This window comes from Harpia harpyja, chromosome Z (assembly GCF_026419915.1).
Source record: "Harpia harpyja isolate bHarHar1 chromosome Z, bHarHar1 primary haplotype, whole genome shotgun sequence".
Classification (NCBI taxonomy): Eukaryota; Metazoa; Chordata; class Aves; order Accipitriformes; family Accipitridae; genus Harpia; species Harpia harpyja.
The window spans coordinates 6,585,598-6,608,757 of record NC_068969.1 but is presented as its reverse complement, the minus strand read 5'-3'; the positions used below and the strand labels follow the sequence as shown (position 1 = coordinate 6,608,757).

Sequence of the window (23,160 nt, the reverse complement as noted above, 5' to 3'; positions counted from 1 at the left end):
ATGGCATTCCTGTGCAAAGCAGTTTCATGGGGCAGTGGTGTTATGAGAATCCATCTATTTAATGAGACCTACAGAAGTCCGTTTGTCCAGGAAATGTAAAAGTTTCTCAACCAAAACTGTGCAAAACCAACTTCAGTATTCTCAGTTGCTTATTTGATGAGGCTGAAGCCTATTTCGTCCTCTCCATACAGGCATGAGGAACAGTAGAGAATGCCGTAAGTGAAAACCTTCCATAATTTGCTGTTAGCTGTCAGTTGGAAGATACATACTTGTGTGCTCTAAATACTAAAATAATTGCACTTAGTTATTGATCAAAAGAATTTAAAAATAGATTCAATGTTCTTGCAATTCTTTTCATTGCCTTTATTAGGGATTGCAGATGGTAGTGGATTAAGCCTAAATACCAAACAGATCATTAGAGTCATGCAATCATACTTTAATTAACAAGTTAAGATTTGCGTGTGAATGCTCTCTTTAGACCTTCTACTTCGCAACAACTTCCTATTTACCTTCTGCTTTATAGAAAATTACTCACCGATACCTTTTTGGTAACCAACCACACAGGCAGTGGAAACTCCCTTTCAAGACATTTATACATCTGCATTTTGTGAAGGAAAGTCACTCAATCTGGTATTTGCAGCATTCACATCAAACATCAATGTATTTTAACATACCAATCCTCAAAGTTCTAGACCTCCCTCATGTCACTATCTGTATATTGATAAATAGGCAAACATTGAATGATTTTTGTCTCATCATTGCACTGCTGTAAATGTTTTCTCTAGTTAAATTAGTAGTTAGCAGTGTTACAGCAGAGAAGTTTGTTAGTGCATTACAAGAATATTTGTATTAACTTCCATTCTTCACATTGCTAAAACCCTTAGTTAATAGTTGGAAGCTCAGAGATAGTTCACATTCCTTCCTATGCACATACCATTTTGTTTTCTCTCTGACATGCCTTTCCATATGGAACTGCATGGTAGCTATGTTTCTAAAATACTAAAAAAGGCTTGTTCTGAAACTGGTATTTCAGTTGTTCCCTAGTTTATTCGAAGGTATTGCAACCATTAGTATCTTTGAGTTATAGGTGCTACCTTTTGTTTGAAAATCTCCAAGCACTTTGCAAAAGTGACTAATTCTTCCTTTGGCTTGTTTTGCAAACTAAAGCTGTTCTTTTTCAGCCCTTCCTTCTAAGTAGCAAACATTCTGCCGCCTAAGAGAAAACTGCTTGTCTCTGTTTTGATGGTAGGCAGCAGTCAGTATTAACAAGTAAGTGTATTACTGCTCTGTTATCAGACTTATTATTAGAGAAGAATTTTCATGGAATAAACTGGTATTAAAATTTGCTCCATGGTAGGCTACACTGAGACATTTAATTTGTATATTATTTTTGCAGATTGGGGCCTGACCAGTTAATTTAGGGCGATATATGAAAAGTCTTCCTAGTCTTAGAGGTTGTTTCTTTCTAGACCCTGTAAAACAGGGCTGACTTAGAGCTGTCAAAGAACTTCTTTGCCTTCTGTCCTGTGATTTGAAAAGAAGCTTGTGCTGGAAATAAAAAGTTTTTCTTCTGACGTATGAAACATGAGAACAGGGTGTTGACCCCCATTTTCATTTCAGAATATTGTTTTCTTTCTGCCCCTCCTTCTCTCGTTGTAGTATTGAAACTAGGTTATAATTCTGTAAAGCAGCTTTAGTTTTAATAGGTGGGAGTTGCAATACGTTTAATGCTTTGCTTGATCTTTGTTTATTCAAATGTAGTTAATGACCTTATCGAGTAAGAAAACCCAGGATCACAGAGGTGGCTTGCTGTACTGCTGAGTGTCTTGTGTGGTGTTAGCAGCTTTGGAGGCTTTGGAAGTATGTTTGTGTCTTGCTTTTGAATCCTGAATTGCTGTTTTACTGGCTGCGGTCTCCTGGAGAAAGGGTTAGTGAATTCTTTCCTTAAAATGGTATTAGCCGTATCAGAAGGTGAGTAATTTGCATGTGAGGTTTTGATATCTCAAGTATCTGACTTCCGGGAGAGGAACATGAACCAGTGAGCTGCATATATTTTGAATATGTTTTTCTCTGTGTGTGTTGAGATGAGTGTTGGAGAAGCATTAGATTTTAGAATTTTTCTGAGGCATCTGTGAAAAATAATAGAGTAGATAACAGACAGCTATCACAGTCTGCATATTGTATGGGTCTAAATTAAAGCAAGTTTCTCTATGGATAAGGTGTGTTGGGGAAGGATTGTCACGTTATTAGTAAATAATAATAATGATAAGGGCTGAAAAGCCATAACTGTGCCTTAAAATTGTAAGTGGAAAAGTTGGTATGATTTAATAATTTAACTGAGAAAATACTATTTCTAGAAATTTGGCATATGTGATAGTTACTCGGTGGCACCTAGCATCTGCTTTAATCTGCATCTAGAAGTGTGATTGCATGAATTTAATAAAAATGTTTTCTGGCTTAATTGTCTTTAAGAAAATCAAACATTTGCAGTTGTAATTTCATAAACACAAAGTTGGCGGTGTATTTGGTTGGTAAGTAGCTAATGTGTTGTGTAGAGCAGAGAAAATTTGATATAGTTTATATGTTCACAAGAAATTTGACTTAGCTGCTGTATTTTTAAAGGTTGGGTTTACTGTGCCTTTGTAATTTAAAAAAGAAAAAAGAGAAAACCCATATTCCAGTTTATTCCCTGTTTTACCACAATGAGTGAGATATCAGGTATCTGTGCAGAAGTGTTAACCAAAACACTTCCTGAAATTAAAAAAAAAAAGTACTCTACAGCTGAGCACAGACTGTGTTAGCACAGCAGCTCTGCAGATGGTGTGAGCACTACAAAGACCGTATGTAGTGTGGACATGGGATTTTTTCCTTCTGGATTGAAAGGCAGGGCTTTTTAAAACTGGTGTTCCATTTTAGCACTTTTCTAAAAGACCACTGACTTCAATAATGCCTATGAAAGACTAGTTCAGTAAAGAGATGCTAAAAGTAGCTGCAGAGCTGTCCACCTCAGTCCTCTGCTAGGTGTCAGTCAAAACAGTAGTAGGTGCTGGCTCAGTGGCCAAGGCAGGACTTCATTCATTTATTTAGAGGAGCAGGCAAGAAGTCCATGTCCTGCGGGTGTCCCAGTCTCTGCACAGAGCAGAGCATAACATACTTGTAGCTTTTCTTCCAGTAGAAATGCATACACTATCACATGTAGTATACATATCTTTTCATAAAAGTGCTACTAAGAGTTTGTAACACCGGTTTTGACTACTCGTGCTAAAGCTTGTAGTATAACTGCTCGGGGCCAAGATAGGTAATTTGAGATTATGTGCCAGCTTTGAGAGCAAATAGTATTGGCTTCTACAATAGCAAATTATTGGTATTGCTACTTCAATGTCAGCAGTGTAAAATCCACAAGTACTGAGAACGGAGGAGACTTAAAAAAAAAAAAGAGAGAGAAATACATAGCAATATTAAAACTCTGCCTGTAAATGAAACATTGTGATGATCACAAAACCAAAAACGATTTAACATAGCAAGTTAATGTCACAGAAATGTAGACTTTTGGGAAACTTGTATTTCTATAAATGGTTTGTTGGGTTTTGGGGTTTTTTTTTGTACAGATGATCTGTAAGCAGTCCTCTTCAGGACCAGGTTACAGAGCAGTTTTCCTCTGAGACAGTTCATACCAGGAAAGTCTCCTTTGTGAGGAATAAGCTTTACTTTTTAATGATTGCTCTGTGTGATTAATATTTTTCTTGACCGGAACGCACACTTAACTTTCAAACAAAGCCAAGTGCAAGGCTGTAGAACAGCAGAAGGGGACACTGAACAGAAATGTTAGTGGGTTTTGTAATTTATTATGAAGTTTCAGGCAAATCTCAATTTGAGCAGCCAGTTAGCTCTGAAAATGTTTTGCCTGTCCCTGTTTGAAGTGAAGTCTGGGTTTTCAGTTTCTGACAGTAGCACTGTTATCTTTCCTCTGTTCACAAACAGAACCGTGAAATGAGCAAGTTAAAATGAAAAACGAACTCTGAAGATGGTAAATATTTTTTCTATTCTTTCTTTTAAAAAATCTAGTAGGCTTATTCAGGGGGTTGTTTTCTTTTGTCTCTGAACTTTTGAGGTTCAGTTGAGAGAATTTGACATCACCTTGAGGTTTATTACAGTTCAGCAGAGTCCTAGCAATATTGTTTTAGCAAATGTTTTCCAGGCTGTGGGTTGCATGCTATGTTAGTGGCTGTAACACCTAGAAATATTCAGAAGGACTGATGCTGCAATTAAATTGTCTATACAATGGTATGTTTACAGCACTTCTGGAGAACTGCACTAGCGTGCTTAATGGTTTCTTAATGAATATATGGCATGGAAGAGTTCTGGGTGCTTTTGTCAGATCAGCTGCAAGTTTTGAGAAGGGACCTTGAAATACATGAACTATGTGCCAGTGATAAATATTAACCACAGTTCTCAATAGAGGAAATAGATTATGTTTAATGGTGTGTGCTGGGTCCAATATGATTAATTTCAGGTCCAGGCTGCAGAGGTCACCTGGATTCTAGTTGCTGATTCAGCTGTTCTGTACGTGACTGTTTATGACCGTGTGCTGGCCCAGGACAAGCATTTCATCTGTGGAAATCCTGGCTTGCTTGGTGGGGGAAGCAAAGGCTTTCCCTTTGTTTCTCCCCCCACCCCCATCTCCACCCTGCATCCATACAGTTGTTGGGAAAGTTACTTCCTTACAATTGTTAATTCTCTCTGCATCTTTGAAATAAAGCCTTTATTCCCCAGTTGAGTCCATGGTTGGCTGAACTTCTTAAAACTTTTCTAGAGCATTACACATTAAAGGTAATTTACTCATTAAAGATAACTTGTTAAACAAGCCCATAGTAAATTGAAATTAAATACACTATCATTTCAGAGCCATCTCAGCTTCACGTGCACTTGACTTAGAGCTGCTGTCCAAACCTCCCAGTTGCTTCTGAAACATACAAAAATGTTTTCAGCTATACTTTGATATATTGGTTGGTTTTGGCAAAGGTATTTAATAAGGCAGCTGGTTGTAAAGACTGTGTGTTCTCACATGCTGATTTTGAAGTTTTCCTGTGCTCAAGTATTCTTCACTGTTAAAGTATGTTTTAGGAAAGTGTGGGGTTTTATCTCTTTTTTTTTTTTCTTTCTCTATTTTTTTCTTTCTTTGTATAAATGAAGTGATTAGTTTAGCAATTACCCTCTCAAAAAATGTATGCCAGTCTCACATACTTCTATTAAGTTTCATATCGGTATTCCAGACAGGGAGGAAACACCACGGTTTCCCATATCCTGATCAAGTTTTGTCAGAAACTTTTGCACAGTATCAGCAATGCTGAATTGCTACAATTATTTCAGCATGAGGAGAAGCCATATCCTGTTCACCTGGTGAATCCTGTTAGTTCCTCACTAAACACTTGGTTTGCCTGTGTTACAGGCTTTAGGGAAGCTTTTGTCCCCTATCTGCTCCATCACAGGTTATCTCCTCAGATACATGCTATAAAGTAACACGCCTTTCTCTGCTTTGTTGCTGTTACTGATTAAATCACCCTTATGAAGACATCCTTTTCATGCAGCAAACAATATGAAGTATTACTGACTCTCAACGTTGTTTTCCTTGCACGCACATTTCAGTGTGTGGTTTCCCTGAAGCATTTGAGGACCAGTGGGTGAGTCTTGTGTATTTGCTGAGCAAGATTAAACAAAGAGATTGTACTGTTTGCAGACTTCGACAAGCTGAAGTGCAGCAGCTGATGGGAGTTTTTGTTGGGTGAACTCAGTAGCCTGTTTGAACAGCAGAAATGAATCCTGTTCCTGGAGGGGAAGAGGTGACTCGGTGGCGTACATAGTGCCAGGGTGTCATAGTGCATGTTGTGAGCTCTTTTCAGGGGGAGGCAGGATGGGTTTTTCTCTGAACCAGATGGCCAGTTTCTCAGAAAAGTGCATTAATACCTAGTGGCAAAACCCAGGGACCTTTTTTGATCTTTCTTTGCACTAATATGCTTAATCTTTCCTTAATCTCTTAGCCGACGTTGTAATTTCTTTTCTAAGTACATGCTGCTGCAGTCCGGCTGCTGTTGGCTGTGACCGACTGATATATTAGTGTAGGGCACTCAAAATGGTATCAAATGATAGATTGTATTCCAGGTTCAGCAGTCTGTTGGAATAGCAGTGGTGGCAGCCAGCTAATAAAATGGCAAAAACCAAGTGCAGCTAGCAACAAGAAAAACGGAGCTCCTGGTTAACTTCATAGTAAGCTCAGGCATTATGGTTAGTGTGACTTGGCAAAGGAAACAAATCTGTTTCTATCAGTATAAAAAGCAAAGCTCCCACTGGTGCTGATAAAAGGCAGCAATGCAATGGAGCAAATAAAACCTGATTGTATTGACAATGGAAAAATGCTCTTCCAGGTTTTTCCTTACTCCATTGTTGTGGAAACTCCCATCCTGCAAATGGCAATCTCCTGTTACCCTAAACCTTGCAGCACTTTTGACCTGTGAATCATGTCCACATTTCTTCCTGATTGGGACCCAGGAGCTGCTGGCCAGAGCTGATGCAGTTAGCAGTTGATCAGCTCCTCATTGCTGATTCAAGCCTTTATCTTTTCCTGCTGGATGGGATTGTTCCTCAACAGCTCCTCTCTATTGACAAGAAACATGTCCTAGGGTTAAATTACCAGTTACCCAATCTCTCTTGATATACCTCTGTTACAAACTCCTGTTATTTTCAAAATGTATAAGTAAGACTATATAGTCTGACTTGTGGCTGAAAGATTGAGACACAAAATACTAATTTTTCTAAGAGAAACTCAGAAGCTTCCTTGGAACTGAGTGGAAATAACTATAACTTGTAATGAAGGACCTGTATGAGCCAGTTGGACTCAGAGCCTGAGAATTTTTTTCTTGGTTTTTTTCTTGGCTAATAGTATATGTAATTTCTATGTAATGTAGTATTAGATGCTAAAGTATATACTATAGTATATACTGTTATTGTTATGGTATTTTATAGTACTATATACTCTAACCCCATGGGGGCTAGGAGGGGAGAGGTATGAGACTGAGACGTTGACAGGTACAACATCGACATTATGAGATAGCATAATGGAAATGTCTAATTGAAAATCTCATTTGTCCTCACTGCTTAATGATCCTGGAGGCTGGAAGAAAGCTATCTTACAGCGGTATGGTCCAGTGGTGACTCAGGAGTTCCTGCAGCACTTCACCTGCATCTCTGCTGTAGTCCTGGTTCAGGAGGGCATGCAGAGCAGCAGCATGAAAGGGCTTCTGCTGAAGACAACCCTCCTGCTTCCAATAAAACATTTATTTCTCTTGCACATAAATCCAATAACATACAGGAGCTTATATTTTTTCAAGAAACAGCTGTGGTTTTCATTTCTCTAGTAAGACTGTACTCCATTCCTGCTTCTTCCTCTCAGCTCATTTGCTGAAGGCTTCTTCTGAATGAGCAGGAGAGGGAAGTGCTTGCAAACAAGGACACAGAGACACCTTAGGAAGCAGTGCATGCATGTGTTCCACCCTTGTTGTACTGAAAGTCTGCAGAATGCAGGTGTAAAATAAATAGAAGCACAAGTCTGAAACAGAAAAACAAACTGAACTTTTTTGCAGAAGCAAATATTAATCTTTGTAATACCTTAAAGTATTAAAAGTGTGTCTTCTTGTCTCCCCCTTAGACTGCAAACTGTCGATGAGGGAAGAGGAGGGTACAGTAACTATGAACAGGAGAGGAGCTATCAAGCAAGCCAAAATCCACTACATCAAAAATCATGAATTTATTGCTACCTTCTTTGGACAACCTACGTTTTGCTCTGTCTGCAAAGACTTTGTATGGTAAGAAGGAAACACTAAGCTTCCCCCACCCCCAAGGGCCAAATAACTGCAAAATTTGCTTCAGGTACATTGAGACAAAACATGACATGTAAATTCATGTGTGCTGGGAAATTGAAATTATATATTTACTAAGAACATTGTTATACCTGAGAACTATAGTTGTCTCTTTCACATTAAAAAATAGAACTTGAATATTTTTGCCACTGAAATAATTGGCAAAAATTCCATCAGCATCAAGTGAGATCTGGGCCGTAATCAACAGCAGCTCTTTCACAAGAGAATCAGATGGGTGGATCTGAGAAAACAATGCTCAGACTTTGAGATGTGAAGTGGCTGATAGCAGAGTAAAGACCCATAGAGAGCAAGAAGCTGGATCCCCTTCACAGTAAGGCTGTTTTTGTAGTAAGTCAGATCAGGAGGATTTCCCATGTGATTGAAACCTTGTCTTTTCAGTGTTTCCCTCCTGATTTGCTGGTCTATCAAAACACACTACCTTATCTTCTAAACCTTGCTTTCCTAAGACAGAAGATTCTGAACAGCAGAATTTAGACCAGTTTATTAATTGGAACAAATATTCCCGTAGGTAAAGGATTGATTGGTTGACATGGTAAAAATAAAAAAAACCCCACCTTGTATTCCAGCAAATGTATGTTTTTGGTTTCCTTCTTTATCATTTGTTTTTCAGGGGACTCAACAAGCAGGGATACAAATGTAGGCGTAAGTCGCTTTTTACCTTTTTCTTATACTACTTTCCACATGAATCTGTAGATCTAATAGTTACTGTTGAAAAATCTTCTGTAAATATGCATGGCACAGTGTATCATCACCACAGGTAGTAGTAGATGTTAAACACCAGTTTTGCACAGTAACCTAAGGCTGTCTAATTATGATTCCTACCCAAGTTTTTAGTAGCAAGATTTAGACTTAGCTATTCTTCTCGTAAGAGTGGAATGCTGTTGAAAAGTTGCAGTCATTTATGACAGCAGTTTTTGTGAAACCTTTTCTAAACCTTTTCTAAAATGTTACAACTATTGAGGGGTTTTACTGCTGAATTGAAAAGCGCTTTTGACTTAGCACAGATTTCTGTGCATTACTGCAAACAGTAGGGGAGATGTCAAAGGGTAAAACGCCAAAGCATAATATTGTCCATCTGTTATCAAATGCTAGTGGCGTTGCCTAATGGAGGCAAATATAGTTTAGAAATAGAGTTTATGATAAAAGAAAATGGGGGGGAATCAGCTTAAAAAAGATCATCGTGATAGAAAAGAAAGGTTTGGTGTATATAGTATGAGGGAAGGGAGTGTGGTTTTCACATTATGCTATGAAATGCGAACACTTCATCCCATGTATTTGTTATCTGAAGGAATCTTTTTTTTTTTCTTGTGCATGTCTTGAAGAATGCAATGCTGCTATTCATAAGAAATGTATTGATAAAATCATTGGGAGGTGTACTGGTACTGCAGCCAACAGCAGGGACACAATGGTAAGAGCTGGAACAATATATTTAGAGTGTAATTATGTAATTAAACACTCCTGAACTAACAAAACCTTGTATCGCAACAGCCAAGTCCATTTGGGAGGTGCTTGGCTGTACAACCCAAGTTACTGTCTTCTCTTGAAGATTGTATGTAACGTGTAGTGGATGAAACTTTCAAGCAAGAAAAGTATTTAAAAGTCCTGCAAAGGGGTGGGTAGTACTTGATGGGCAGATTCTTTCCCTGCTAGATGAGGGATGTTAAGACTGGGGTATTCAAGATAAAATTATTGTAGCTTTGTAATATCCAAGCAGTTTTGTGTAAGAAGCTGGTCCTGTTTTGGGTAGAGTGCCTCACCCCTCTTCTTGTCCTCAGTTTCAAAAGGAACGTTTCAACATTGACATGCCTCACCGCTTCAAAGTTTACAACTACATGAGCCCTACCTTCTGTGACCACTGTGGCAGCCTGCTCTGGGGGCTAGTCAAACAAGGACTTAAATGTGAAGGTACGGAGGTGGAGGGAGTGCAGCTGAGACCTCTCCATGCTTTTCCAGTGTAGTCTCTCCCCCTTTGCCCCCCACTAGAGATTAGCTATTGCTACACAGGGTGCATTTGTATATGTGCGTTGTATAGAACGGGATTCATCTCATCTATGTGTGGTTGAAAAAGCTTTTGTACTAGAGAGAGACAAATAGGCACTTGGCTCTAACGGAGTCAGAAAACATGCTGCGGGGCTGTAATCTTAAGTATAATCAAAATTACTACTTTGGGAGTAGCTGAAATTTGGCGAGTCTTGACTCAAGGTAGCACCTAAAAGTGTATTGAAAGTGTTTACTGTAAATACCATTTTTGTAATTCTCCCACAGAAAGGCAAGATGATCTTTATTGTAAAAGATTTTGAGAATAAAATAATGATGATTGGAGTTTTTTTCCTTTTGAACAATTTTTGTAGCCTTCATTGAGTTAAAGATTAAAACTGCAGTTTTATTAACAATGATAGATCCATGTCCAATCTGGTCTTACAACAAAGTTTCTGAACTGCACAGAGAAACAGCCCTTTTTGTTGTAATGATGTCAGACAGTATTTTCCTGATGCTTGTATAACCATCCTTGTATTTCTTTTAGAATGTGGGATGAATGTGCATCATAAATGCCAGAAGAAGGTGGCAAACTTATGTGGAATAAATCAGAAGTTGCTAGCTGAAGCTTTAAATCAAGTTAGCCAGGTATGCTTTATTGTCATTTGTCAAGTAATTAGTTGTTTTCAGAGCATTTTGGGGTTTTTAATTCATCTTTTCTGTATCGCTTTTATGGGGAACTGAGTTTGGAATGGAGGAAATGCAAACAGAATAGACTAACAAAGATGTCAATAACCTAAACTTGAAATTGGGGGGGAGGGGGAGGAATCCCACCTAACAAAGAATTTTTAAAAAGGTGTGTGGTTTCCTGAAATCCAACTTTGTTCTTCTATGGTCCCAAGGTTATTCTCTCCCTTTCTGTTTAATTGTTTAAACAGTGGTATCATAACGCTGAGGTCAGTTTTTTCATGCTTCAACTTTAGAATTCCACTTGAGTGTTAAAATTAAATAAACAAGGAGAAATATACCAGATATTATCAATTTTTATTAATCTGACATATACACACAGAAAACTCCTCTGGAATTAACACTGGCCCCATATTTTACATTGTTCATCTCCTGCTGCAGCATGGCTGTCTCTTGTGGTCAACTTCTGACTTGCAAATAAAGATTCAGACACAAGCTCTGAAATAAAACAGGAAAATACATCACAAAAGCCAACAGTATTTCCTTTGAGCTGAGTGTTCCTAAGCTTTCATGGGATATTTACTTTGAAAACAGTGAGAGCTGTTGCGCCAGCTCTTTCACAACACAGAAAAGCTCGATCTTTTCATTACTAAAATTTGACCTTGGGGATCTTCTATACATAAAATTTGTTTCCCTGTGCTGAAGACAGATGTCACACATAGATAAGACTTCAGCATGTCCAGTATGGCAGCGATTCCCATCTCCTCTTTCAAATGAACATATGTCCAAGGGGACATTTTCCCGCAGTATAAATTCTTCCCACTGTGGATTCAAACCATTATACTTCAATAATTTTACAATGAACACCACAACATAGACTGTTCAGGAATTTCAATGACTTATTTTCTTGCAGTGCAGGAAGTAAAGCAATTGGCTGATCTGAAGCTGTAATGTGGCTAAACAGTCTATGAACCAGACTTCTTCAGAAAAGATAGGTACTAGGAGTCAATAATAAAAAAGAAAAGTTTATACTGCCATCATGTTACATTTAACAGCTACTGTTACAAGTGTTTCTGAAGTAATAGTGCAAATATAATTTCAAATGTTCCCCTCCTCCTCAGAAATCTACACGAAGGTCCGATTCTGGATCTGTAGAAAGCGTTGGTATTTATCAAGATTTTGATAAGAAACCTAGAGCTCCAGGAGGAGATACAACAGGTGAGAAAAGCTACAATGTTTTAATTTAGCTATTTACCTACCAAAGTACACAAACTAACAATTTAAGTATTCATTCTTGCCTTATGGTAGACAATTTTTTTTAATAAGCACTATTAAGAAAACAAACAACGCATATATTTCTTTTTACCTTCTCCTGGCCAGAAAAACTGCTTACATAACTGTTGACAAGTTTTTAGTCCATGAGCATACCCACCTTTCTGCAAAATGCTTCCTTTACTCACTGCAGCGCAGTTCCCTATGGTGGAACTGGAGGATGCCTCACTAAACAGATGCACGTGTACAACGCTTCCCTCTCTCCTGTAACTGAAATGTCATGCACGTTGTTAATTATCTTGATTTGTTCACAAACCACTAAAAACCAATGACAAGTGCTATCTATTTTAGGATGTAAGTAGCCAAAATACAACTTGAGATTAAATGGCTGAAATAGTTTTAGTAGTACCTGGAATCCTATCTCTACGGGTTCAGAGTAAGGTTTTGGGTGTGGGTTTGTGTTGGGTTTTTTTGTTTTGGTGTTTTGGGTTTTTTTAGTATTGCTAAAGAGTTCTAGCATTGTATAAGCCTTATTTTTGTAACTGCTAACCTATGATAATTTATGCAAAAATAAATCCAACAGTAGAAGTAACTTTTTACCAAATGGAAATGACCAGGCTCAGTAAGATATAATGGGTGGTTTTGGAGTGGTACAGGATTTTATATATTCATCCATACATTGAACTAATTCTGTTCAAATGCCTGGTAAGAAAATTATTTTGATATTATTTATCATACTTGTTCCAGTTTGCCAGAACAGAGAAAAAAAAAAAAAACTCTTGCAAAGGTGGTTTGGTTTAATACTAAGGGTGCAGCCACTGTGATTTCTCCCTCGGTTATCATCGCAGATGCTGGGCAGCATATGGGGCATATACAGTATCATCTCATGATTATCATCAGTGTCTTGTTAGCAATCCAGCAGATCTATGCAGTGGAGGTAAAAAAAAAAAAAGTACAGTTATTAATTTTAGGATCAGGATTAACCCATATGATCATGCTTCTTAGCCAGCACTGGGCATAAATCCGATCTTTTTATGGCCTCTCTGCTTAGGCTGAGGGACTATCCTGTTTTGCTAACAGAAGAGAAATAATTTGTTTATAAGCCATCCTTGTAAAGTATCATCTTTTTCTCCAAATTATGCTCCGTATCTTAGTCACAGGGGAAAGTTACAGCCTTTGATTTTTGTAACGTCTAAGTATTGCTTAAACCCAGCATCAGAAACAATCAAAGATTCAATTCAAATCCAACACTATCAAGCATGCTCGAGTAATTTAAACTTTGTTATGAACTACAGTATCCGACCCTTATGTTTAGATTCACCAGTATTTCAGCAGCAGATGCATTGAAATAGCATGTCAGTACCTAATTCTTAGCAGGGGATCCGAGTCATGCAGTATTTCTGCATATATTGAACTTTAAACTCCCTGTTTCAATTAGCAGATAACAGCGAGTACGATAAACTCTGGGAGGGAAGCACAGCCAAGACAGCGTCACGAATTGCAAGCAGGAGAAAATTCAACATAGACAGCTTTGTCTTCCATAAAGTACTAGGGAAAGGAAGTTTTGGAAAGGTATGTAACAAACTTACAGAGCTTAAGGCAACTGCCTTCCTTGATCTCTGCAATATGATGGGCTATTTCTATTAACCAGAAAGGTCTTACAGCTGCTTGGGTAGATAATCTTTTAACAGAATTGAATATAGCCATCTTTGTCAAAGACACTAGAAATTCACGGCCTGAATCTTGTCTAAACTCAGAAGTGAGTCAGAATGCACAACAGTTTTTCAGCTACTTAGCATCAAGGCAGAGGAATTGCCCTTTATGCACCACAGTGCAAAAGGATATTTTACGTTTGTACACTCTGTATAGAAACAGCCTCATAATGCTCCAGTGCAATAGCAGGGGGAGATGTGGGAAAGCAGCATGACCTCCACAGATTCTGTCCACTGTTTTCTGTGAAACTACAGCTCTAATGAAGGAACAGGCTTTACGTGTCTTCTGTTTACACACTCACAAGACACTGACAGAAAAACTGCCTTGGAAGCTGCTGTGCCTGTGTTATGTGGTCCTTGAGCCCCATCTCCTCATCTCTATGCCCAGCAACTTCACTCTCCCAAATCTCACTCATTTTTCCTATTTAAATGTTTTTTTAATTGTCATTGCATCTGCTATAAACACCTTTGACTTTCCCTTACTGATCCCATCAGCAACAGTCTTTCCTACATGTGCTGTAATGTCATCTTTTATTTTTTATAGGTTCTGCTTGCTGAGCTGAAAGGGAAGAATGAATTCTTTGCTATCAAAGCTCTGAAAAAAGATGTGGTGCTTATTGATGATGATGTGGAATGTACCATGGTGGAAAAGCGGGTCCTCGCACTTGCATGGGAAAATCCATTTCTCACACATCTTTACTGCACGTTTCAGACCAAGGTAAGAAAAAGCCCAATGGCAACAGCCACACAACAGATGTAGCCTTTTAATGGATGCTGTTACCAGCAGTCAAGTGAAAGTAACTTGGTGATGCAAGAATTAAATTTCCTTTTCTTGTGCTCTGGGCAGTAGTTCACAGGCCTTGTGGAAAGTTAATATGAGTGTGACCTCCACATACGTGGATGAGAACAGAATGAGATCAGTAAAGCATCTATGCAATCTGGCAAAAGAGGCAGTTTAATTTAAATTCTTGATCTTAGCTTTATTCTCAGTGAGGGGGAAAAATGATGACTGTCACAGGTAGAAGTCAGTAAGTCTATTTAAATATATATTTCTATTAAGTCTAGAAACCTACAGAATAATACAAGATTAGCTACTTAGCTTTACAATATAAGACCAGGCTACTCAAGTCTGTAGGAGCCTCATACACTCTTAGGGGTGAATGAAATAGAGAGATACTTCAGTAGAGGAGGAAGGTGGCTGGTCCCCAGTAGCCACATTGCTACTTACTTCCTACGTGGTTGCAGTAGCATCAGTAATTTTTCCATTCTCTGGTTATTTGCAAACAGGATCATCTGTTCTTCGTTATGGAGTTCCTGAATGGGGGAGACCTGATGTTCCACATACAAGACAAGGGGCGTTTTGATCTCTACAGGGCAACGTAAGTCCACAACCCTTTAGTCCCTATCTCCACAAATTATTTTAGTCTCTGTGGTTTTACTGCTTCTAGTTCTGCACCACTTATCTGCAGTCTTTCACTCAAGTTTCAGTGGCTGATGATTGAAAAGGTATTTCTAGGCACTGGTTTAATACAATGAAGAAGCTCAGTTAATGATGTGTGGAGTTAGGTCTCCTTAATTTTCATAGCAGTGTGATATTTTACTTTAAGGAATGCTTGTACCTAGAGATGCTAAGTAAACTGCAACATAAGCCAGTAATGAAAAGCAAAAGGTACAGCTTCAGTGTCCCTTAGGACAGTATTTGGATGGAAAAATCAGAAAACAGCATGAGAAAAAAAAAAATCTCAGTGCTTATATTACTTACTAGTATCGCTAACTTGACGTGATAGTACAAAAGGATATCCTGCACATTCCACAAGATACTAATAAAATGGGTAAGCACTTTGTTTAGCAAGAGCAATTGCGTCAGTTACCTATGGCTTAAAGATCACTGGAGCTGAAGACTTAAAAGATGCAAAAATATTGTATTATTGTTACTTTACCTATCATAACTTCTTAGTTTTAGGTCAGTTTTACTTCTCTCACCCAAAAGCATGAGGATTTTAATTGTATCATTGAATGGGTGCATGCAAGACCTTAAAAGTAACGGTGCAGGGTAGTGGATCTACCTGTACGCACCGGTGCTATGGTATAACCAGACTGGACAATTACTTCTGCTACTGCACACTGTACTAAGGAACACTGACTGGATGGGATCAGAGGAAGGGGTCTGGCATAAATAGTGTCTGGTAGCAGTCAGCTTTATAGGTCAGGGCAAGCTCCCTTGCCACTCTCCCCAGCAAAAATCTGGACAAAGCCCCTCCAACTTACCTGCATTCCAGCAAACATTTGTCCATCTGGCAGCCTCTCCTGGCATCCTCTGTACCTATTTATTTATTTCTGAAGTTTTGGGTCAACATTCATTCTGCTATACAGAAGTGAAAATAGTTTTGTATTTATTCAATTAAAAAGAAAAAACCACAAACTTTTAATACACTTTGGGGGTAGAGGGCAGCACTCTTTGAGCATTTGCCTTCATATCCTCTGGATTATCACCTCCTTTTTTGAGGAGAATGCCCCTGAAGCGATGCTACTTTTCAGTCTGTCTGCTGCAACTGGGCAGGTGCAGAGGGAAAAAGGTGACGTCCATTTCTAACTTAGCCATTAGTGCCCAGTCCCTCCTAAAGCAATCCTGTGAGTATTGAGCTCCCAGTAGCTGTCCTTCCAAAGGCGTGTGCATATCCCTAAAAACATACAAAGACTACTAAAGAGTAGAAAAGGGCCAGTGTTCCCTAATGGAAGTGGAATGAAGCATTAAGGCAAGTTGCTGTCGTGTCCCCTCTACTGTTTGGTATTAGATATTACAGATGTGTGGTGCTATATACATACAGGTATATTAGTATTTAAAGAAGCGTACAGTACTTCTCACTCCATGAAGACACACATACAGGAGCTGTTTTGGCCAGCTGCATTGACTATGTTTTAACTGAGCAAGACAGATTGAAAGATGTTTTGGTCTCTTCAGGTTTTATGGAGCTGAAATTTTATGTGGGCTACAGTTTCTTCACAGCAAAGGCATTATTTATAGGTGAGTACCAACTAGCTCCAGCGTGGAACCTGTGAATTGTCTTAGCACTTCATGCATCTTTGAATTACTGATTGATGTAACAAGTAAAAGCTGTCTGTCAGAGATCTGATGTTATTCCAAGGGCATTAACATGCCTCAGATGAATCTATATCTGTGTCTCTTCCTTGGCAACCAGAACCATGGAATGTTATTTATGTTACACAAAAGTGGTTTTGTTTCAGTTATTTTTAAACGCTGCCTTCAAATCATAAGTCTATTTAGTTTGGAGGCAAGGGAGAGGGTCCTTGAGGCTATCAATTCCTACCTGCCTTGTGAAAACCACAGAAATGAAAGTAAGTTGTCTGCTTTTGCCTTCCATATGAAACCATGGTACTGATGCTTCTATCTCACCAGGTTGAAAAATCAGGGGCCAGATCCTGACCAGCTGCTTCTTGCTGTACAAGAGATCAGAAGGGTTTTTTTTTTAAATGTAGTTTTTCTCTCAATTTCTTTTCTCCAGTGTTTTCACCCCACCGCCAGCTCTAAAGCACTGTTTGGTAACTACTTGCTCAGGTAGCTCTCACCTCTGTAACAAACAAGTAGAAAGGGTAACAGCTGCATGCTTAAGAGCAAGTTACACAAGGTAACTTAGGTAAATGTGCCCCCAAACATCTGGTATTGTCCATCTCCCTTTATAGAAGCAGGAAACGTCTGTTGGAGCATCCGTCCTTTAAAGCAATTTTTCTGAAGTTAGAGACTAGTGTTTCACAAAAAGCGTTTGTAAAGAGGATGCACATTACAGGAATCCTCCTTGGTGAAGAAGGATGATTCTTACAAGCCTATCTGCCTCTTAGGGAAGAGAGCCATAGCCCCTGAAGGTACTTAATGTACCTAACTGTATCCCCACTGCCTCCTGCAGGTTTCGATACAGGAAAGGATCAAACTCCAGGATATGTTGTCATCAGCGTGAAATCCTTCAATCCCAGATTTTCTAGAGAATTTTTAGGCTTGCTATTAAATTTCCCTACATTAAATTAGAATGTTCCTGGAGGGGGATTTCATAGTATGAAATATTTTCAGAGAAACAGTACCATTTTCCAACAAGACACCAGCAAAACCAAAGGTACTTCTTCCCCCCATCTCACCCAGGATGTTACCAGTATGATCACAGAACCTGACTGGAGCAGTTTAGGTAGGCATTGCATGTAAGTGCACATCCATACAAAAGATTTTAGAACTTGTTGTAGCTAGGTAAGTGCAGTGCCCTAAGTTACAATGAGTTTTCCCCATCTCAAGTATATTCAATTTATTCAGGTGAACAGCAGCTGATGTCCAAACACGGAAGGATTTATGGTGCGTTGCATTAGATCAGGGACTCTTGGTTCGAGCTGCAGCTCACCATCTGAGCAGTGTAAGTAGCTGATACTGGGAACTTAAGTTACCAAGGAGAAAAGACTGCCCTGTTCTCATGTAAAATTATCTGCTCTATTCAAGTCTGTCTTGGTAAGCAGAAGGGCTGTTCAGTTTCTCTTCAGCCTGCCCTCCTTGGTATGTGCTTTTGCAGCCAGATGGACAAAAAATGCATCACAGTCAAAGGGAGGGAATGTAGCTTTTGGAAACTGCTGTTAAAAAGCTCTTACTTGATTGAATAGCGTTATTCTGAAAGAAGGCACAAATAGGACGCTTCACAGACCGTGGCCATAACACATGAACCCCCTTGTGCTGTAACTAGGAACAAGTCACAGGTAGTATTAAAAGTTGGGCAGGCTTCAAACATTCATGGTCCTGCCAAAGGCTCTAAGAATCCAACAATCCTTCTTTTGAGCTATGGAGTTGGTGCAGCACTGCTGTGTCAGCTGCCGGGGCACTACCTCACACCTCCTTCCAGAAGCAAGAGAAGCACTGGGTGTGCTTTTGGATCTGAAAGCAAATGTTGAGGATTATAAGGTCACACGCTATATATATACCTCAGGCTCTTATTTACTCTGACAAGAGAGAATTCTTCCCTTCTCCCTACCACCTTCAAAGTACAAAAGTACTATTTTCTATGTATTGTGTTGATGGATGATTTTTTTCTTCAAAAGCCTCTTTGTATGATGTAGGGTAGGTGTTTATCAGTGAAGAGACTGCATGCATCTGAATACAAAACTGACTCACTTGTGCTTAAAATGTAACCTTTTTTTAAACGCTTTTTGCAGAGACCTAAAACTGGACAATGTGATGCTTGATAAAGAAGGCCACATCAAAATAGCTGATTTTGGAATGTGCAAAGAAAATGTTGCTGGCGAGAACAAGGCAAGCACTTTCTGCGGGACCCCGGACTACATTGCTCCTGAGGTCAGTATGTCACTGCCATGCACTGCTGGGATGGATTTAATACACTAATGTTAGAATGGCCCTTGTGATTAATCATCCCTTTGTAGGCTAATAGTTCAGAAATGTAAAAGTCTAATTAGCACAGAAAAAAACCACATTAAATCTGAGTTCTCTGTAGAAGGTACTTGAGATTTGTAAATATTCTACAGCTGCTAGTTTAAAAAACCACAGTCTTGAAATGTTAAAATGTTCAGTTTTTGAACAGCTAGTTTTCCCTTCCGCCTTTACAGCTAGCATAGACACGGGACTCCTGCAAAATGAATCTATGTGCGCTGCAGATGGTGAACAGACTTGCGCCCATGCCAACAATCAAAATTCAAAGCAAAAGCAGCTTCTAAGGGGGAATCTCACTAAGTTAAATTCCCTGTGTCATAGTTGGCTTTTTTGATCTGATTTTCAAAGTAGTCCAAATAAGGTAGTTAGCTTTTAAAGCTATAAATGATGTCAAAGTCTGTTTGGTAGTAATCTACTTTTCCTTGCTACTTGCTTATCCCTTCATCTTGTAACGAAACTAGAGAAGATGTTTTCCAAGTATATGCTTATTTAAAGGCAAGGGAGAAAAATTTCTGAATGAGAGCGAAGACCTGTCCATGTTTCCACAAACAGCAGCCAAGGATGAAACTACAGCTGTGCATCAGTGTCAACAATTTGTCAAATGGCTGAATTACTTTTTTTTCCCCTCCCAAATACCCTAGTTATTAAAGATTCTCTTAAAATTCCTCTTCTGTTTTTTGGTATATATTGCTGCCTAGTTACTTGTATTTCTTCCTCTGCACTTCTGTGGAACAAGATCCTGCAAGGTTTGCGGTACACATTCTCTGTGGACTGGTGGTCGTTTGGGGTCCTGCTGTATGAGATGCTTATTGGACAGTCCCCTTTCCATGGGGATGATGAAGATGAATTGTTTGAGTCAATCCGAGTGGACACCCCTCACTACCCACGCTGGATTACCAAGGAATCGAAAGATATATTAGAAAAGGTAGGACTGATGATCAACGAGTGGGTCCGGGGTGGGACAAATCTAGGCTTTTAAAAGGACCTGTTTATCAGCAAGCAAATTACTTTTACAAAGCAAAAGCCAGGTCAGATTAATTACTAACGGTGTATTTAGTGTTAGCAACTTCTGTTCTTTTAGCAGTATACCCATCATTCTTCCACTGCCACCTACCTTTTGAGCAGACCTAAGGCTTTACCCGGGTGTCTTCCCTTACAGCTATTTGAAAGGGATCCAACAAGACGACTTGGGGTCACTGGGAATATCAGAGACCATCCTTTCTTCAAAACCATCAACTGGACAGCACTAGAGAAGAGGGAGGTGGACCCTCCTTTCAGGCCAAAAGTGGTATGTGGCTTATTCTTTGTTCTGTAGCAGTACTGCAAATGTCAGCCTAGGGGTGAGGGGTGATTCCTCTAACTTGCTCAAACTATCCTACTGCAATTTTCTCCTCACATTTTATAAATGAGATAGTTATGTATGTCAAACCCTGTTGTTCTTAGATGGTTCAGTTAGTTATAAAAAGGTGCACTACGTTCCTCTGACTGCCCTGAAATCTTCCTATTAAGACTGTCTTCCTGTACTCTCTCAGGGAGCTTCTTTACTAATATCATCTTCAGGAAAATTAACTAATAGTTCTGATATCCTTGCTCCTCGATTAGAAATGTTGATAGTTTCTTGTGGTTTTCCCTTCTGTAATGCCACATGGGAGAAGGACCAATAACTTAGGGCTACTCAGTTGGTAACTGCCTGCAGGCCTTCTCTACAAGCATTTCAAATTCATCCGAGAGTCTCCACGTGGGCAAAAAGATGCATTCTCTATACTACTGAACTTAGAACTATTTGTAACATACGTGACTAATGTTACCTCAAAAAACATGTAAAGGACAGACCGTATGTTACTCATAGTCTGTATCACTGTGGGATGCTGCTGCTTCATCTCACTTGGTTAAAAATCCAAATCAGTTTTCCTCCACCTTGTGGCTGGTACAGGTAAAATGATCTGCATTACCTCCAGTCTCTTTAAAATGTACTTACGTACTCGATGGAGGGGAGTCATTCTGTTCAAGAACAGAACGCTTCGTGTCGCATGTTCCCATAGAAATGGGAACTGTGGAAACATAAGGATCCTGCAAACACTAACCTTTGGAGGTTCAGAGCATAAAACACGGTCTTTAGTAATGTGAATTTTTACGAAACATGCACAAATACTTTATCCAGGCACAAAGCAGCTGCAATAGGACATCACTCTTTTCTGTGAACAAGTACAGACCGTAAAATGCTTTCAAGAATTTAAAAATTTTGGTTAATGGCAAGAAATGTTGGGTTTCAATGTAAGTGCTGTATTGCTTTTGTCAATAGAGAATCTTTGGGCAATTCTGTGAAACATTATCACAAATCCAGGCAGTTCTTCTGCAAAGCAACCTGGTGCTATTTGTTTTCAACTAACTTTAAGCAATCACCCAGTTATAATCTCATAGTGTTGTTAAAACAGGCAAAAAGGAGATTTTTGTCCAAAGGGAAGGAGGAGGGAGGAAGCTCAAGAAATAACTTCCTAACCTTTTGTATTTAAGTAATTTGTTCTGGAAGAAATTACGAAGTTTATCTCAAACTGTCTTCCCTCTCTGTTTAACACAGAAGTCAGCAAGCGACTACAACAACTTTGACAGAGAATTTCTGAGTGAGAAGCCAAAACTGTCTTACAGTGACAAAAACCTGATCGAGTCCATGGATCAGTCTGCATTTGATGGATTTTCTTTTATCAACCCTAAATTCGAACAGATCTTAAACAAATAAGTCTCTGAACAGAGTCAGACTTCAAAGCAGGCTTAAACGTTATAAACTGAAACCTCCCAAGTGCTCAGTGTTATGCGTTCCAAGGATGTTGTCGATACTTCAGAATAATACCCAGTAGTGTGATTAATTATGTCCAACTGCTGATTTATTGGCAGTGTTCTTTTATGCATGGTTGGGTTTAAGGTATGTGAATCATTGTGCATTATTTTCTCTGTTTGAGAAAATGTAAATTCTGTTTGGTACTTGAATGTAGTTATGTTTTATATATATATGCTGTATATTTTGCTCGAGAAAAGACATTAGGAAACAGAAGATGTCTTTTTAAAAAGTGTTTGAGCCCTTGGTTCTTTTATTTGTCTTCAATTAAAAGAAAGTTACCTTAAACTTTCATTCATGGCTTTACGATTTTTTTCTAGAAAGAGGCAATTAAACTCCAGTTGTCTTTATAAGCCCTGATCACTCACTCACAAAAATAACCCAAATATTTTAGGAGAATTAACCAAAAGCAGAGATTCATAGTGTAACATTAGCTGTTGTGGGAAACAGCTCCGTGCTACTCTTACCTGTCTCTCAGTCAGAGCAGTCAGTGCCAAGAGGAGTCAGGCTTCACTGATCGTGCTGAATGTTTATTCTGAGGCAGCATAAGCATAAAACAGCAAGGCCCAAGTATCCCGCAGCAACCACAGCATACGGCCTGGGAATACACATTTCCACTGTTAAATGCCACTTCCTATTAATAGAAATACACAACACGCTCACAGCAGCTTACCAGGAGGAAACTGGCAGGTAACGATGGTGTAGAGCCTTAGTACCACTTGCCGGGTCTGCTGGAGAGGAAGCATCTTGCTTAACTGCCAAGCACAAAAATCTTTCTTCCAGTTTTATCTGCTTGTTTTTATTACAGCAGCTGTGGCTCTTTCTACTTGCTGTAAAAAGGGCACAAAACTAGATCCTGCTTTGTTGCAACTACCTACTTCTGAATTTTGATACTGCAAATGACTTAATTTTCTCAACCACTAAGCACGCAGAAAAAAACATACTGGTGAGTATCACTTTGTCCACCACAGTTACACAATGCTGCAGTGCGCTTAGGAGCACCCTGTAGCTTCTGGGTAGTTTCAGACTGTTAACCCTGCTGAAAGAGCAGGAGAAAGCTATCACCCACCCGCCTCAGTAAGACTTCCTATAGACTCAATAAAATACAGTGCCACCTTTGTTTTCCTTCTAAAGAACAGCTCTGGCTGGTTGTTACAATTCAAGCAATGCCAGCAAGACTCAGCTGTCATCCAAGCGTACAGTAGATTGAGACTGGAATAGTCAGAACACAGTTGGCATTTCCAAACAGACAGGGTTTGCCTAGTTACCACTGCACGCACTGACACAAAACCCCGTGTCAGAGGGGAACAA

General features: G+C 39.1%; 1 protein-coding gene and 1 long non-coding RNA gene across 4 annotated transcripts in view; one reads left to right on the top strand and one right to left on the bottom strand.

Moving 5' to 3' along the window:
- PRKCD (protein kinase C delta) overlaps positions 1–22,143 on the top strand; it is a 69,979-nt gene extending 47,836 nt beyond the window's left edge. For 2 of the 3 annotated variants that reach the window (XM_052778046.1, XM_052778048.1), the window contains 14 exons: positions 7,703–7,859; positions 8,545–8,576; positions 9,257–9,342; positions 9,710–9,839; positions 10,459–10,559; positions 11,720–11,816; positions 13,309–13,442; positions 14,127–14,300; positions 14,870–14,961; positions 16,545–16,607; positions 18,785–18,923; positions 19,753–19,941; positions 20,176–20,304; positions 21,595–22,143. In XM_052778046.1, the coding sequence (XP_052634006.1) occupies positions 7,703–7,859; positions 8,545–8,576; positions 9,257–9,342; positions 9,710–9,839; positions 10,459–10,559; positions 11,720–11,816; positions 13,309–13,442; positions 14,127–14,300; positions 14,870–14,961; positions 16,545–16,607; positions 18,785–18,923; positions 19,753–19,941; positions 20,176–20,304; positions 21,595–21,753 (1,682 nt within the window). In that variant the 3' untranslated portion in view covers positions 21,754–22,143. The remainder of the gene's footprint in view (positions 1–7,702; positions 7,860–8,544; positions 8,577–9,256; positions 9,343–9,709; positions 9,840–10,458; positions 10,560–11,719; positions 11,817–13,308; positions 13,443–14,126; positions 14,301–14,869; positions 14,962–16,544; positions 16,608–18,784; positions 18,924–19,752; positions 19,942–20,175; positions 20,305–21,594) is intronic. The other variant, XM_052778049.1, reaches the window with a different exon arrangement.
- Positions 10,939–22,445, bottom strand: LOC128137266 (uncharacterized). The gene is made up of 4 exons (XR_008233644.1): positions 22,317–22,445; positions 15,851–15,947; positions 12,031–12,140; positions 10,939–11,096 (listed from the first exon to the last, which is right to left on the bottom strand). It is a non-coding gene; the product is annotated as an uncharacterized LOC128137266 (long non-coding RNA).
- Positions 22,446–23,160: the final 715 nt, after the last annotated feature.